Source organism: Pleuronectes platessa, chromosome 7 (assembly GCF_947347685.1).
Source record: "Pleuronectes platessa chromosome 7, fPlePla1.1, whole genome shotgun sequence".
In the NCBI taxonomy this organism is placed as follows: domain Eukaryota; kingdom Metazoa; phylum Chordata; class Actinopteri; order Pleuronectiformes; family Pleuronectidae; genus Pleuronectes; species Pleuronectes platessa.
The window spans coordinates 26,822,506-26,840,814 of NC_070632.1; the positions used below are offsets into that span (position 1 = coordinate 26,822,506).

An 18,309-nucleotide genomic window follows, 5' to 3' on the forward strand; every position below is an offset into this window, starting at 1 on the left:
GGTAAAGAAGAACACAAAAAAATATTTAGATATAGTTGACTAGGTATATCTGTCTATCTATTCATAGATGTATCTATCTATATCTATAAATCTATATATACATGCATTTAAATACCGATGCGCAACCTTGTGAAAAATGCCAAATTATGAGGATATTGAATATGTACAACATATAGTCATTCGTACGGATACAGTCATTATCCAGAATAAACCCAACATAAGTGTATCGTTTGGACAAACTATTTAAAGAAAATTCTGTTGCCATTTTATTACATGCGCATATAGTTCTTTGGAATTGTGCAATTTTAAAGATTGTAATACAATGGAGGCGAATGGAATTTCATTTGTTGCATTAAACCTGGACTAAGACCTTGTTAACAAAGTAAAGCTGCAATGGTATTTCTGACCACAAGGGGACCCCCAGCCACACATTGCTCATTTAATTGGGTCAGTCTGTGTTTTCTGGACCAGAGTGAGGTTGAACTAGTTTGCACATAAATGTTTCTCATGTTCAGTAGTGCAGCCACCAAGCAGTCTGTGGCCTCCCTTCACTGTACTGCACAATGACATGACTAGTCATTAATAGAGCTAGTAATTTGCCAAGCCTTCCAGTCGTAGTTACTTGATAGGTCTGTCACAAGACACCTGTATTCATGTTATAATTACCCCGTGGTACAGGGTGTGGTGCTGCTGGGTTACTGAGTCATGTCCTTCAGTTTTTATCCTGGTTCATGTCCAGTAGTGTTCAGATTAGGCAGAGATTGAAATACACCAGGGTGATTGTGTAAAGCTACAATATACACTCCACTTACACTTCTTTAGGTTACCAATACAATATAATGCAATTCAGTAATGTAAGTGTGATTTAATATGATTATGGTAAAAGGGTGGAAAACCTGAATATGAATTTAAGAGGAAATAATAGCTAATAAAGTGAACACTTAATGTACCTGTGTTCTACGCAATCAAACAAGTAATTCTGTGTCAGCTCCTATATGTCCTAAAAATACAGTTGAGTTCCTTGTGCTTGGGATATTGTACAATATCTTAATTAACTGCCAACAGTGCCAACACATTAGACCTTTCTGATGCTTTCAAAAATGTCCATGATGGTTCATAGCCCTCAAAGGACTTTGGTCTATGAAGGCTAATTTCTTCAGATTGCAATAACCTGTATGTATTTACCTCGGAGAAGAGAGGAATACAGTTTAAACCAAAGTATTCAGGTGTTTTTTTATTTGCACATTTAATTGTGTTTTTTTCATTGAATATTAAATAGAATAAAATTGGATTTTTACTGATTTATTTTATTATCACATTTTGAATCCAGAGTAAGTCACTACACAAGCTTTGGTTGAAATCATGGACGTTGTTATGCAGCCAACACAGTATAAGTTACAAATGCTCCAAAAAATTTAAAATAAAAGTGAATGCAATACGCTTCCGTATTCTTCTGTTGATTTTTTTTAATTTTTTGTTATCATGCCATTGAAATAGGCCATCACTTCTCAAAATAACTTCATGACTTTAATGCTGTATCTAGACCAACATACATAAATCGATTTTGTCCTGTATTGTTAAATGTTAGAATATCAAATTTAATCAAAAGGCTGTTATGTGGGGTGGAACTTCTAGCTCTAGGTCCAACCCTCCTCCTTTGATGTGCGCCACAGGATGAAGTGCGCCAGGATGATGTGCACCGCACGATGATGTGCGCCGCAGGACATGTGCGCCGCAGGATGTAGTGCGCCGCACAATCATGTGCGCCGCAGGAAGAAGTGTGCCACAGGACGAAGTGCGCGGCAGGATGAAGTGCGCCAGGATGAAGTGCGCCACGATGATGTGCGCAGCAGGATGATGTGCGCCGTACCATGATGTGCACCGCAGGATGAAGTGAGCCGCAGGATGATGTGCACTGCACGATGAAGTGCACCGCCGGATGATGTGCGCAGCAGGATGATGTGCCCCGCACAATGATTTGCCCTGCACGATGATGTGCACCGCAGGATGAAGTGCGCCGCAGGATGATGTGTGCCGCACGATGATGTGCGCTGCTGGATGATGTGCGCAAAGTGCACCACGTACCACACTTGAGGTCTGGAAATGTCTCGATTCTTAGATGCATCACGATGTGGACTCTGCATCGATGAAGAGACTGAACTCAATGACTCATGAGGTGCTGTCATTTGCCAGTGAAGTGCACTGCAGGATGAAGTGCGCCGCAGGATGATGTGCGCCGCAGGATGAAGTGCGCCACACTGTTAAGTGGGGCGGCATTGCTATATCTACGTCCAACACTCCTCCTTTATCCTGGCTTGGGACCAGCAAAATGAGCCAAAAGTGATACTCTGGCAGAGCCATTTTTGTTTTTCATAATTTTTGTTGTTTTTAAGGGTCTTGAAAGGGTTCAGTTTCACCACGTACCACACTTGAGGTCTGGAAATGTCTCGATTCTTAGATGCATCACGATGTGGAATCTGCATCGATGAAGAGACTGAACTCAATGACTCATGAGGTGCTGTCATTTGCCAGCACCTCGGCACACAAAACACACTGAGGATGTTGCTCAGTCGTGCCAGTGACGGTGAAACCAAACTGCAAATAGCTCTGGTCATATTTGCAAAGCTTTGGCTTCTTCGCAACTATTGCATCGGTTGCCTGACTTTTACGAATCAAAAACTTGTCCATGGTTGTGTTTGTTTGCTGATACAGTGTGTGTGATGTTAATAAAGTTGTAATTTCAATGTCGTGGTCTTGTGAGTGTGTTTGTATGTGTGGCTGGCAGCTATGGAGGACCATACATGACTTAAGTAAAAATAAATAAATGTATAAATAAATACAGAAATAAATAAATAAATAAAAAAGGAAATTAATTAATTAATACAGAAAAAAAAAAAATGTTAATACCAAAATAAATGTCAAAATAAATGTCTTAAATATATTTGCACATTTATTTATTCCCTGATACATTTCCTTTTCATTTGCAGTGTCCTTATGCTAATGAGAAAGGCGGGCCTAACCGCAGTCTCATGCAGGATTGGTCACAAGAGTGTAATGATCCAGCCCTACGTCTGCCTCTCAATGCTGACTGCTGTCCAGTAGCTGTTTGCAGCGTTGAGCCAGTTCACACTTAAAATGAACTAGTTCAAGTTCAAAGGGTTAGTTAAGGTTATTTTTTATTGGGATGATTTAGGTGTCGGTAGTCCTGACTGTGAGCGTCACGTGTTGTACTGAGCACAAGGAGCGAGCCGAGAGGAGAAGGAGGAAACAGAAACTCCAGCTCAGTACAAACCACCTGCAGCTTCTGCTCTGATCATGAAGCCGCTGATCTCTGAGCAGATGTGACCAGAGAAGCTCTGTGTTTTCACTGTTTCCACTGTTCTACAAAGTCACTGACCGGCTGTTTCACGGTGAAAAGCTCAAGTCTCAGTCACTGCCTGTGTCTCTGAGCAAGTATGTGGCGGAGCGCAGGGGCTGTGTGTGTGTAGGACACTGAAAATGAAAATGAAATATATCACGGAATAAATAAAAGTTGGAATAAATGTGGAAATAAATAAATAAATTTCCACATTTATTTATTTATTTCCACATTTATTTATTTATTTCCACATTTATTCCAACTTTTATTTTTCGATTTCAGTGTCCTTATGCTAATGAGAAAGGCGGGCCTAACCTCAGTCTCGAGCAGGATTGGTCAACTGAGCTACATACACAGCCCCTGCGCTCCACCACATACTCGCTCAGAGACACGGGCAGTGACTGAGACTTGAGCTTTTAATAATAATAATACATTTTATTTATAAGGCGCCTTTCAGGATACTCAAGGTCGGCGTACAACAGTCAACACTACAGTTAATTAAAATTTTAAAAATGCACAAAGCAGAGCACCGTGGAACAGCCGGTCAGTGACTTTGTAGAACAGTGGAAACACAGAGCTTCTCTCTGGTCACATCTGCTCAGAGATCAGCGGCTTCATGATCAGAGCAGAGGCTGCAGGTGGTTTGTACTGAGCTGGAGTTTCTGTTTCCTCCTTCTCCTCTCGGCTCGCTCCTTGTGCTCAGTACAACACGTGACGCTCACAGTCAGGACTACTGACACCTAAATCATCCCAATAAAAAATAACCTTAACTAACCCTCTGAACTTGAACTAGTTCATTTAAAGTGTGAACTGGCTCAACGCTGCAAACAGCTACTGGACAGCAGTCAGCATTGAGAGGCAGACGTAGGGCTGGATCATTACACTCTTGTGACCAATCCTGCATGAGACTGCGGTTAGGCCCGCCTTTCTCATTAGCATAAGGACACTGCAAATGAAAAGGAAATGTATCAGGGAATAAATAAATGTGCAAATATATTTAAGACATTTATTTTGACATTTATTTTCGTATCAACATATTTATTTATTTATTTCTGTATTAATTAATTAATTTCCTTTTTTATTTATTTATTTATTTCTGTATTTATTTATACATTTATTTATTTATTTATTTTTACTTAAGTCATGTATGGTCCTCCATAGCTGCCAGCCACACATACAAACACACTCACAAGACCACGACATTGAAATTACAACTTTATTAACATCACACACACTGTATCAGCAAACAAACACAACCATGGACAAGTTTTTGATTCGTAAAAGTCAGGCAACCGATGCAATAGTTGCGAAGAAGCCAAAGCTTTGCAAATATGACCAGAGCTATTTGCAGTTTGGTTTCACCGTCACTGGCACGACTGAGCAACATCCTCAGTGTGTTTTGTTTGCCGAGGTGCTGGCAAATGACAGCACCTCATGAGTCATTGAGTTCAGTCTCTTCATCGATGCAGAATTGCAGATTCCACATCGTGATGCATCTAAGAATCGAGACATTTCCAGACCTCAAGTGTGGTACGTGGTGAAACTGAACCCTTTCAAGACCCTTAAAAAAAACAAAAATTATGAAAAACAAAAATGGCTCTGCCAGAGTATCACTTTTGGCTCATTTTGCTGGTCCCAAGCCCGGATAAAGGAGGAGTGTTGGACGTAGATATAGCAATGCCGCCACTTCATCCTGCGGGGCACATCATCCTGCGGCGCACTTCATCCTCTGCACATTGGCGCACATCGTCCTGCGGCACATCGTCCTGCGGCGCACATCATCCTGCAGTGCACTTCACTGGCAAATGACAGCACCTCATGAGTCATTGAGTTCAGTCTCTTCATCGATGCAGAGTCCACATCGTGATGCATCTAAGAATCGAGACATTTCCAGAGCTCAAGTCTGGTACGTGGTGCACTTTGCGCACATCATCCAGCAGGCACATCATCGTGCGGCACACATCAAGTGTGTGTCTCTGAGAGAGTGAGCGGAGCGGGGGCGGAGCCCCGGCGCCTGTGTGCTGTCCGCGACACACACAACACTGTTCAGGAAGCCACTGCAGAGGGGCAGGTCTTCAGAGCCGCGGGTTGCAGACCCCTTTCTACGGCGAAAGAGCGATTTGTTTACTGCTCTGCCGTTAAAGAGATGCGGACGTTAAAACATTGGGCGGGCCACACAGTTTGATAATCACTGCTCTATACAGTGGACCCCCCCCTTGTCCGTTCCATTTGGGAGACCCAGAGGTGAACTGTCCCCCGCGCCCCCTCCCCTTCCCTTTTCTCACACAGCAGGGGCGCTGCAGTTGCAAGGGGGCGCCAATTTGCCAATTCCACACACAGTGATATGATAATAGAAAACCGCTTCGCGGCTGCCCGGTTCGCCCGTGCCCAAAACCGCCACTGGCTGCAGCAGACAGATAAGTCCTATGGCGCTGTTCTGAGAGAACTGTAATACCTCTATATACCACTAGATGGGGCTTAATGCTTTGTCTTCCAACTGGTTTCCCCTTCATAGTTTAAAACTGATGCATTAAAACACACTAACGCTAAATTACAGTAACTACAGAAGCTTCCATAGCCACGGTAATGGAATCTAAAGAGGATATTTAAAGGTCCAGTGTATGATATGTAGGTGAAAGGGATCTATTGGCAACATTTTTATATAAAATCCTCCCAGTGCTGTTTTCACTAGTGTGTTTCACCTAAATTTAACAAATTGTTTTCTTTATTTAAATATTTTATAATTACATCAGGAGCGGGTCCTCTCTACGGAGGCTGCCATGTTTTCACAGTAGCCCAGACTGGACAAACTATACTAGTTTTGAGTTTTTATGACAACTGAAGGCTACAGGTTCTCTTTCTTGTCCGGAAGGGGAGGGAGAGATGAGGGGCATTAAGCTGCAAGATGCAACTCAATAAATAGAGGTCACACAATTCTAGACACGAAACTTTAAAGAAGGATGACTTTAAAAAGTATTTATTGTATTAATGTTCTAATAAAGTTACTCCGTGATCAAAATACAAATTTCTGTGAATACATTTACCTTCTTTAATCCTGTAGTTCTCTCTCTAAAATGCATGGGATTCTGTCTCTATGGCTTTCTGTCTATAAGGACAGACATTTTACTTGATATATTGATTTATTGTAACTGTGGGCAGCATTTTTAAATATCTTCTTTTGAAAGGCAAGTCGCATTCAAGCGTCATTAATGAAATAATAATGAGAGCCTGGTGGACTGTTCTGCCTGTGGAGTGTCCACATAATGTCATCCAGTGTGCCACAGCCAAGATTCATGCTGCAAGGCCCCGAATGTAGCAAACAAGACAAATATGCTTGGATGTAAATTTGTGTTTATTCAAATTATGAGAAAAGAAATGAGTAAAATCATAACAGTACTTGCTCAAAGGAAAATATAGTGTAAAATGCATTATAATAACTGAACTGACATGTTGCCAAAACTTGTGAAAATAGCAGCAGATCCAAAATAAATTTCCAAAGTCTTCAATGCTCTGTTGAGGAAGACCTTGAAAGGAAGGATAAAACGGATGGTTGATCCTAAATATGCATCTTTTATCTGAGTAGTAATCAAATGTTTTTGTCTTTAGATCCTCACTGCAGCTACGGAAGATACTAATAACTACTAGTGTATTTTCTTTACTGCACTTTTTTTGCCATGTAGAATTTGTAATGCAGCACTCCTACCTACAGTGTGGTCTTCAGTTCCGTTCAGGTCAATTCAATTCAATTCAAGCAACCTCATCAATCCAACAGGGGGGAGTTAATTTGGAATAGCTTTTACAAAAAATATTCACAGACAGGTACAAGGGAGCCAAATGAAGACACAAATATATAAGAATGAATAAGAAGTAAATGACAAAGGTGATGACCATAAAACATGTGAATCATCAAACACAAACAGCTAGAAACAGCAACTACTGATGGGTTGGCTTAAAAACAAACAAATAAAAGGTAGATTTTATTCTCTATCATTACAACAGCTGCTGATAATTTTTTTAAGGCGATCAACTGAATCATTAATTGACATATTTTTGCAGCACCGGTGGAACTAGTTCATTTACTTAAGTCATCATTATAAACACTTCGTCCATCACTGAGTTAAACAATAAACTGAATTACTTTTGAGGACTATACTGAATATATTTATATTATATATATATATATATATATATATATTTGTCACACTAGTTATTTTGGAGATTTATAAAAATAACTGTGTAGCTCCTATGCCAAACAACTACTCTACAGTATTCTTTCTTTCAGTTTTTCCTTCTTTCTTTCTTTGGAAATTCCTTTACTTCTTTTTTTTTTTTTTTCTAACTTTCTGTCTACCTTTCTAATGTGCACGATTACTCTCACGTTGTGACGTCACCAGGCAGCCGTTGCTTCGCAGTGGGCGTGGCTTGCTGACGCATTGCGGTTTCCTCCCCGGTGCGTAAGCGGAGCGGAGAGACGCGGCCGCGCGCGCGCAAGTGTATACGATGTTGATCCATGTGTGTGCGCACGTGCACGTCCGCGGGGCAGCTCGCAGCGGTGTGTCTGTGAAGTGAAGCCGGCGCTGAAGCATCCGGGAGATGCAGACACGCAGCCTCAGCTCCTCGCTGATGTCATGGTGACCACACCGCTGAGATCGTTTATGTGCGTGTTGCAATGGCGGTGTTGAAGTGGAGGTGAGCGGCACCGTTTCTCGGGGGGAGTGCGCACTCTTTTTTCCTCTCCGCTTTTTCCAGGGAAACGACCAAAACAGATAGATCGGCTTTTTGCTCCTTCTTTTCCTGCTGGTTCTTGTACGAGGAACCATGGCGACGGGACAGGATGACAGCACTGTCCGTGTGGCGCTGAGGTAAGTCCCGGTAACATCTCCTCATTCTTCTGTGGGTTAATTAACCGGTACCACCTGTCAGTCAGGCATGCGGGCCTACAAACTCCATCATCTGCCAATACACGCACACACGCAGTCGATATATCATCAGCCTCACGTCATCTTAGCACGCTGCTCCAGCTCCTCTTGATGCGTCTCCCCACCATAAAGGACATGCTCCTCTGTCCTCTCTGCATTGTCCTTAAGTGGAAGAACAATAGGTTTACTTTGCAGGGACCCGGTAACTGAACAGGTGTACACACATGTGCCTCGCCTTCTCCACGCTGGCATGCATCAGCAGGCACCCTTTGTAAGGACTGAGCAATCAGAGGAAGAGACAGATGCGATCGGCCTGTTTTCTCTCCTCTCCTGCAGGGAGACAGTTAGTCGATAGAAGAGGAGCTTCACTTGACAGCCACGTTTCACGGAGAGGGCAGTGCAGCTCCTCTAACACCGTCAGAGTCTCTCTTTAGCTTGTGGACGTTCAGTCTGCAGCCCCTCGCAGTGATTAGAGCCTGTTAACAGACACAAATCCCGTCTCTCTGTCCTCCAAGTCTATGCATTTAATACGTGTGTGCTATTGTGCTGAGGTGGGCCACTCCCACCCAGCTGGTGAGGTGGCACAATGAGGGATGATGGCACAGTGTGAATTAGTCTCTCATTCAAGGCCAGTCAGAGAATATTATAAAAAAAAAGGCTAATTGTCACACACATCTTGCCTATTTCTTCTACATGTGTTTTTTTTCCAAGTTGTCCTTCCTTGCCTTTTCTCATTTGTTACTGATCATCTCTGTCACATGCACTTTCTCACAAAAGTGCATCATCATTGGGTGTGAGGAGCGTTTTTGTCCGGAGCTTCCTGATTCTATTTGGAGAAATCTATATTTTGATCAAATGCAACTGACATTTGTGGGCTGCTTTTGTTGTTTGGTAGATGACTTGTTGTGTTGTTCCAAAGGTAAAGTCTTTATGCAGACGTGTGAATGTGCAGAATCTGTCGAGATCTGAGGGACAAGATTTTAGGGTTGAACGCCCTCACGTTAGAAGTCTTTGGTTGCCCACATGCAAACAGTCCATTGGGAGAGCAAAAGAGATGGAACACGTTGACCAAGATGCATGGGCGTAAGAACGCGTAAGACAGAGTTTTGGCCTTAAGGTCCAAAACACAGAGGTTATATTGTCGTCGGACAAAAGTCTATGGGCTCAAAGGTTTTCCAAAAGTGGCTTCAGATAGTTACAGAAAAGCTTTTATTGCACAAAACAATAACTAATCAGGAAATGGCACATTTAGCTGACATACCTAAAAAATCAAAGAGCGAATGCTCTTTGCTCTTTATAGCCACAGATGACATTTTGTAGGATTTGAAGCTCTGAAGCTGCAGGGTGAGAGAAACCCTGTTAGGATGGAGTAACCAGACAAATAACAGCACAGCACTCATGTTAGACTTCACAATACAACTGCCCTGCGATTAACACACTGAAGGTTAAGGTTATGTTGAGACTCCCCTGGTGTTTTAACCAGTTCTGGAATGAAATGAGATGTGTGGTTGCTGTTGTTGTTGCACTGGACTGTAATTCAGAACACACACCCTTTCCAGTAGTGCTGGGAAATGTCCTCAAATGATTTATTTGAACAATGTAAATGAAACAAAAAATTAGTTACAGTTCAGAATCTGATAGCAGATAATATTGACTTATTCTTCTTTGATTAAATGTGCAACATGTAACTTCAACCACAAGGTGTCTTTCAATCATGCAATTTGTGAACAAATCAAGTTTTATTCATGTTAAGCAGCAATTGGCAGGGAAAGATCGCAATCCATTACGTGTGTCCAAAACAAACAGCGGAAGGAAAGAGGAGCCGGCTTGCTTACTGGCTAGCAGTGTGTTTCTTCCATCGTCATAGGTCATTTCCCCCGGAGGTTATAGCAGAGACAGACAAAGTCACAGGTGAAGTGGATATGCAAATAGAAGGCGGCCAAAATGAAACGTCTTGTCACCTTGTGTTGCTCTGGGTTTCAACATTGTTTTGAAACATTTTGGATAATTTAAGAAAACAAGCCAACAAAATGTATAACAAAGAAATTTCAATGAAGAATTTTTACATTTTATATCTTGTCGTTGCAGATCTATTTGTACCGGTTTATTTTTTTTAACCTGCCTTTAAAGCTAATACAGTCTAACACAACAGCACAGCAACAAATCCCCCCTTCATGAGGGTTGTAATGTTTGCATTACAGTTGTTTTAGGGAGGTGTTGCTTCAACTGTGCGATTATTGTGGAGGATGTTTGCAGTGCTGTTAATTTGTATTGTGTTGTACAGAAAGGTTTGTCTGACATTCAGTCTACAATTAAGCAAGTTGGACACCATAGATACAAACACCTGTGACACCTAAAGTAGAGACACACTTTGACAGCAGATTCAACAAAAAACAGAAAATCATATAGAGGTTCATGAAGGTTGTTTTTCTTTGCATGGCTGCTTTATTAGACAACTTTAGGTTTTGCCAGTCGTATCAGATAAACTGGCAACTGAGTGGACATTACAATACAGTATAACAAGGCCACAAACTGCTGTCTCAAAACTGATAATTGAGCTGAAATCTCACCAGTCTGATTCCAGGACTCTAATTCTGTCGAAAGTACACAGGGTGTTTGATGTGACGGTTGAACTGCAAAGCACACCAGGGCCTCCTGCTAAAAACTGACAAAAAGTGTATAATTATGGGTTTAAATGACTTGTGCTTTCCAAAAGCGTCTAGCAAATTGCAACAAAAGTGTGGACAACATTCATCCAGTGAAAGGGGGATATTTTGTGTTCAGGAACTAAAATGTTCAGCCTCTGATTTTAGCACACTACATTTCACTTTGACATAATTTTTCTAAAATAAAAAGGACATTTAGTCTCTCTCAGTAAAATGCATGTAGTAATTTAAGGCTTTGGACCTCTACTAATAATCATTTTTGAAGCATTTTGGCTCTGACGATGCCTGTTAAACCTGTGTTGTGATAAGTTTACACATTGCTTTTTCTCTGTGAAACCCAGTTTGCAGTGGCATGTTATAACTGCTACAAACTGGTATAACCCTTCATCAAGACTGTTGACAACTCTCACCGTGCACCTGTACAACCAGTTCAGATTTGGCGTGACACTTCATTCTCTCAGCTGCCTCAGTTCCACATAATCCCAAATAGCCTCCAGATATTTGGGCATGCTTATGCTCCTGGCTACACAGGAGTTGCTGTGTGTCAACAAAAAGCCTCGCATGTAAATAGAATTTTTTTGTAGATAATCTCAGAGACCAGCAAATGAATGTTGCCATTTAAGGCACTAGACCTGATCCTGGATTGCTCATTACCTTAAACAGGGTCGCCTTAAAGACTGAGGTGTCTGGCTGAGGTTGTTGAATCAGTTTAAGACCCTAGCTTATTTTAACAGAGGCCGGCCTGTACTCACAAAGGAGAACAACGGTCAAAACATTAGCTTTAATGTGCCTTTGCGTCAACAGCATGTGTTTACCCATTCACCGAGCTTGGTCGGTACATTGAGAGGGAGTCACACGGTGAACCTCTTAGGCTACAGTATAGACTGCACTCTAGTCGGCTTATTTGCACAGTGCGGGATGTCACAATGACTGGTTTAAATGGTAGGTGTACATTGAGGGGAAGGGCTTAGGTGGAGCTAGAGACTTGTTGAACCTGCCTGCTGAGGCAATTACTGCATTTCAACAAACATACGGATAACCTTTATTCTTAAGGTGGTGACAGATGAGCGGCACGGATCAAAGCGTGGCAGAGCACCTTCGACTTTGTTTATATCTGCAGTTGAGCTGCTGTTGCCAAGCTCATTAAAACCTGAATAACGTGAGGCAGCCCACTTTATCAAGAGACACATCTCATCATGGAAATTCCGCCGTTCTACTTCTCTGTGAGGACTTGTTGATTTCACTTCTCAGCTGAGGGGGTATAAGAATCATGATAATGAGATTAAATGGGTCCCTAAACCTCTTACGGCTTAAGTTACAGGCGTACCTTAATGTAATGACCTGGAGGCATGCAGCGCCTGGTCTTAATCTCTTAGATTGTTGCTCCTGAGCCAACTGTAGAGGCAGGGTTAATGGTGGTAGAAGGAGCTTGTTAAAATGAGCTGCACAATTAGCGCAGATATCTTCTATGACTTAAAGAGCAGAGCAGGCTTTAACTCTGCTGACAGGAGACAACAGGTGACAATAGCTGTGGGGGTTTACAGTGCAAACAGAGGCAAGGGGGCCTCTCAGCTGAGATGATATGTGAGGTGCAGATTAGAGAACTGCTGAAAACATTGTCATATAGGGAATTGTGAAGCAGTCACAAGGAGCAGCTTTTAACTGCATGTAGACATAACCTGAAGAGTAAGACCGGCCGCCCTGTAGTGCCATATTGAAAGTGGAACTTCTATGCGTCTCCACTTTTTTCCCTTTGGGACCTCTTTCTGAAGATTTGTCACGATATATTTCCAGAAGTTTGAACTTTGAATGGAAGGCAAGTTTATTTTTATAGCACATTTCTAAAAGGGAATTCATAAGGCTATATATAAAATATAAAAGGCATCATGACAAATTGTAAAAGCAACAGACGGAGAATAAAAAGACAAAGTGATAACATTATCAATAAAAGAGCGAAATTAAGATGAAGTTTAACAGTAGAATAGTTATTTGCTGCCGAAAACATGGGCACCGCCAGTGGAAGACTGGCAGAGAACCAGTGGGAGCTCAGATACGGGACGTTTGAGATGCGCGCTCGTCGCCCATGGCAGCACCATGCAAACACAAAGCCCCAGCAGAGTCTAAAGCCTCTCCAGACCCTGTGCTTTGTTCACATCCACTGAGCCAAGTCAGTCTGGAGTTCACTGCTGACCAATACCCCTGTGAATCTGTGTGTGTGTCTGTGTGTATATAAAAAGTGTGTATTGGTCTCTAGCTCCCTCTATTTCTTCCCATTGTTTTACCTTTGAATCAGTATTTATACCCATCTGTGGTGCTACAGATGACACTTTAATACTGTGAACTGTTTTTAAGCCAATCCCTGTGTTAAACACCTGCTGATGGTATGAGGCAGGAATGTGAATTCTGCCAGTCCACATGTAACCCGATCCACACGATAACGGTTTCATGCGGCCACAGAAACTCAATCTGAACTGAGCAAACACAAATCCTCCTTTATATCACTGTAGACGACTCAGGTGTCTTCTACTGGATATGACGGAGAGGTTATTTAAAGAAATTAATGTTTACTGCATTACTCTGTGTATCCTAAATGTGCAGGTGAATATGAATTAACCACCCTATGTAGATGTTGTTTTGGAAGTGGAAGGATATTAGGATGATTGTTAACCATTAGAGGCCATTTAATGTAGTAAACCTGAAAACAAAACTAATCCAATTATTTTGATAGTTAAAAGTTTAAGTTGATTTACAAACAAATAAGATTAGCATTAGCTACTTTAAAAACATGTTTTTGCCCTTTTCTGCTACAACTTCAAATAGCATGTGACAGAGGAGAAATAGACTGTAGCCAATTAGCTAGTTAGGTATCTGTTTATTCCTTCCATTATTTGTATTGTTCACTTGTATTGGATCTCGATTATGTATTGCAGTTTTTTTGCATAATGTGAATTAAATTTAATTATATGAACTTATCTGTGATCGTTATTTGTAGATTTGTCATCACCAGTGGTGGTGAAGACAACATCTCCAATGTCCCCACACGTCATGACCTCATCGAACTAGGTCTTTTGTTACTGTTTTTATTTAGACTTCCAGGGGCCGAAGTTACATATTGTATATTAAGAAAATCTTAAGATTATTTATTTATTTAATTTTTTTACCAATAAATCCTATTTTAAAGTATTAATTGTCTCAAATTAAGAGCAGCTAGATCTTATTTAAAGAATATTACAAAATTGTCTTGCTATGCACCAAAGAGGAAAGATTTATTAGGAATTTGTTCTGGTTCTGGTGTTAGCCAGCCTGCTAGCTATGGGAGAAATGCAAGTTTGATGATAAGTGGCTTGAGAAAGACGGGAACGTGTAGTGGTTAAAGCTGCTGCCTGGAACCGCTTATGAAGCCAGCTGTGCTGTGATGAAGATCAAGGCGGTGAAATCTAATGGAAATAAATGTGTTTACTTTGAGTATATTTTCATAGAAAAGTATATTTTTACTAGTAAATTCAATTAGTTATTTTATTTATGTTAAATATTTCATGTGCAATAAAGCATTTATATGTCTCGTACACACTAATTGCAATAAAACACAGCATTCCTTATACGTTATACAATATCCGGAAAGCAATCGGTAGTGGCAAGTGCAGCGTATAACTAACTAAGTAAGAATATTAAAATAAACTTACCTACACCCTGTTTGCAATTGTGAATTATGTTTTTTTTTCCTGTAAGACAAACAAGCTAGCAAGCAATTTGAAGCTATGGGTTTTCGGAAGTTGGGACTTTTGAGATTCTCTGATATATTATAGGTGATTAAAATGATTAATCAATTGATCAAAGAAAATATCATATATATATATTTATTTTTTTAACCCAATCCATCCACTCTCTTCCACTTATGTGGACTCGGGTTGTGCAGGTAGCTGGCTAAGTAGGGTATCCCAGACATTATTCTCCTGAGTCAGCTCTCCCTGGGGGGTTCCTAGGGGTTTCTCAGGCCAGATGGGATATGTAGTATAATAATACAACAAAATTATGGCAATGGCTCCTTTCTAAACATTATAAGTCCTGGGTAATGACTGAAATAGGTCTCTCATCTGTAAGGCCATACCTTTTGTATTCAGCTGTGGAGATACAAATTCAATTTGTCACTTTACATTATTTGCATTACCTCACAGAACACCTCCAGGAACATTATTAACTGCATAGTTGATACAATATGAACAAAATGATGAATAACGTAACTTCTGTCTACAGTAGCAATGGAATATAATCAGGTGCAGTAAACTGCATTTTATAGAGCACACACAGCAGGAACCACTGTTCATGGTTGTTTTACAGTATGTGGAGAGATGACCTTTAAAAACATTGTTCAAGCATAACATCAGGGTTATTCTTTGTTGCATTGTGTGGAGCGATGCTTGTTGGCTATGACCTGCGTTGTTTTCTTCCAGCTCTGTGTCCTCCTGCCATGATCTCCATTCCTTTGTGAGAGAAATAGCCTGAGGGGAGCTCACACCATGCTGTATCACCATGCTCTGCTCATGCTGCTTGTCTTCTTAAGCACTAGCCAAAGTGTTAAAGTGCTAGCCAAGTAACACGGACGGAAGCTATGAATAATACCCACTTTGCCTGAGGATATAGCTGAAAGAGGAGCGGGAGCTCAACACAGACCAGCTTCTAATAGACTGCTTATTACAGTGTAACATAGCTGACCTTACTTCATTTGATGGTAAAGTCAATATAGGTTTATAGTGTTGCAGTTAAAGTTGCACATTGTAATAGACTTGTGTGCTGACTGTACCTGGGATCAATGCATTCAGGTGATATACTGTCCTCAGTGAAACAGTTAACTAAGTTTACAGTCCAGTCTATAGATTGTTAAGAAATATTGTCAAACATCCTTTACGAGTATCCAGAGCTAGAGGCGGTTGAACTTTGAATGTTTTGTTTTTTTTGTCCGAATGCCAATCCAGAACCCAAACAAGTTCAATTTGGAATGATACAAAACAGCAAACAGAAGCACATTTTCAGGGAGGAAATGTTTACAAATATTTAGCTTAATGAATTGCTTTAATTGTTTATCCGCTTGTTATTGAATCCTCTATTATGTTTATTATTATTATTATTATTATTATTATTATTATTATTATTATTATTATTATTATTATATCTAATCGAACTAGCTTATGAGCAGCTAGTTAGAAACAATCAATTTATTGATGCAATTTTTATAAATACTCAGTTGTTTGAGTGAATTATCAAAGATCATGAACATTATCTGGTTCCAGTTTGTTGAATATGAAGACTGTTTTCTTATTTTTTATTTTGTGAATTAAATATATTTGGGATTTAGCCTTACTCAAACAAATCACGCAGTCTGAAGTCATTATTAGCATAATCATATTAATAATCAATAGGTTAATTCATAAAAATACAAAAACAACAGTTAGTTGCAACAGTACAGTAACTCAAGGAGAGTAAATGTAGGCAATGTAGCCAGAGTATGAACTTCTTTCCACAGCTAGATTTAAATTTCCCGACATGTGAAGTGTTAGACTTAGGTGACCGGTCACCTTGTAGTGCCATATTTAAAGTGGAACTTCTATGCGTCTCCACTGTTTTGCCTTTGGGACCTCTTTCTAGACAGAAGGCTCCGCCATTCCAAGACGATTCTAAGCATAGCCTACACTTAAACTCAACTTCCCCCAGAATAGATTCATGTCGGCATTGCTAGAAGACCTCAGTTATCTATATCGCAACCTCTAAGGAGTCAGCACATTTCTGCCAGTCGCATCTGTACCAGTGCAGAGAGCCCTAGACTGTGGAGCCGCATGCACCACATGTGGACATGTTTATGACAAGGACTAGATTTCCTACCACCACCACCCTCTTAAAATTATGCAGCACTTATGAAACAAGCTTTACATGCAAAATAGATTGGATGTACTCAGTAATTAAACAGCAACTTACATGCACACCACACCTATTTTAATTATGTTGTTCACTCTACTTATGTTATTTACACTCTACTCAGTCTTTTGACATTTTTCCTGCACCTTGCTTTAGTCTCCACCTAAGACTCTAGCATAGCTCTGCCTGATGTTGGCCCCTTCCTCCCTGCACAGACGTGTCCAGTTAAGGGCTAGAGGCTATAACGGATTAGGTCTAAATGTGGAGCTGGTGCCACAAATATAATTTGGATGTAACTTAACTTCCATCATCAAATTTAACTTCTATCATCAAACTGCCAGTGGAAAGTCACAAATAGGCCTCAGATAGTCACAAATAGCTCTGATTGCATTGTGAGCTGCCACCTTGTTATTTATGTCAAGACACTGTCTCTGCAGTTAATGGGAATGGATGTATTTTCTCTATTCAAGTGAGCTGCTAAAGAAACTTTATCTCTCCGTAAACATGATATGTGAGGTTATATCTGTAACATCAGTGGCTGGATTTGTATGATACATTTTATTAAAACTGGTCTGTTTAAGACTAAGCGGGCTTTCACACCTACCTTGTTTGGTCCAAACCATCTGACTCGTCAGATGGTTAACCCTAACCCTAACCCTTTTTTTGTGTGGATACTTTGGACTTGAGGATAAAATAAAAAGATGAGACAGAATTAAACAATAGATGAGATGGAAGCGGAAGCAGCTTTGATTGAGGATTGCTTAGCCTCCAACAATATAATGTTTCAATGTAGAGGATGTTAATTTTGCTGGTTGAAATACCATTAGGCTATATCAGTGCCAACCAAATTAACAAAGTGAACTGGTCCATTCATTTTCTCCATTCAACATGTTCAAGGTGTAGTTGCTCAAATACAAGGGGTTTGCTGCTATTACTTCTTAAAACTGATAATTCAGTATGCAGTTATTGGGTCCTGCAATAAATCTGCAATAAAATGTATTTGTTGAAATATTTTTATAGAGGTGTTGATTCAACCGTGTGGCCATATTGGAGGCTGCAGTTTGTGGTGCCTTTCAATTGTAATGTGGTTTATTGATCTCTCAGACAGGCGACTATTGTTTTGTCAACCCAAGTTACATCCCTGGTGCAGATCAATTTAACATCATCAAAGAAAAAATCCTAGATGCAGGTGTAGCAAATGAATAAACTGGCAACTAAAGCTGCTTTCAGACATGCACTGAACTCCAGATACTCTTGAGAACACAAATATCACAGTCTCCAGATTTTCTATGGAGATTCTCCTGCCAACCCCTGGTATAAGCTCTGGGGTGTGTCCAAATGAGCTCATGTGGAAAACAGCAAGAGACCCTCTGGAGTGAAAACTTTGAGATCATGATGTGTGCAGGCAGCCACTTCCTTCAAACACCTCAAATGGTACAACAAACTTGTCGGACTG

General features: G+C 40.6%; 1 protein-coding gene across 5 annotated transcripts in view; it reads left to right on the plus strand.

The window, feature by feature from the left end:
- The first annotated feature begins 7,905 nt into the window (after nt 1-7,905).
- Nucleotides 7,906-18,309, plus strand: part of kif21a (kinesin family member 21A) — a 54,708-nt gene continuing 44,304 nt past the window's right edge. For all 5 annotated transcript variants that reach the window (XM_053427574.1, XM_053427575.1, XM_053427576.1 and 2 more), the window contains exon 1: nt 7,906-8,220. In XM_053427574.1, the coding sequence (XP_053283549.1) occupies nt 8,177-8,220 (44 nt within the window). In that variant the 5' untranslated portion in view covers nt 7,906-8,176. The remainder of the gene's footprint in view (nt 8,221-18,309) is intronic.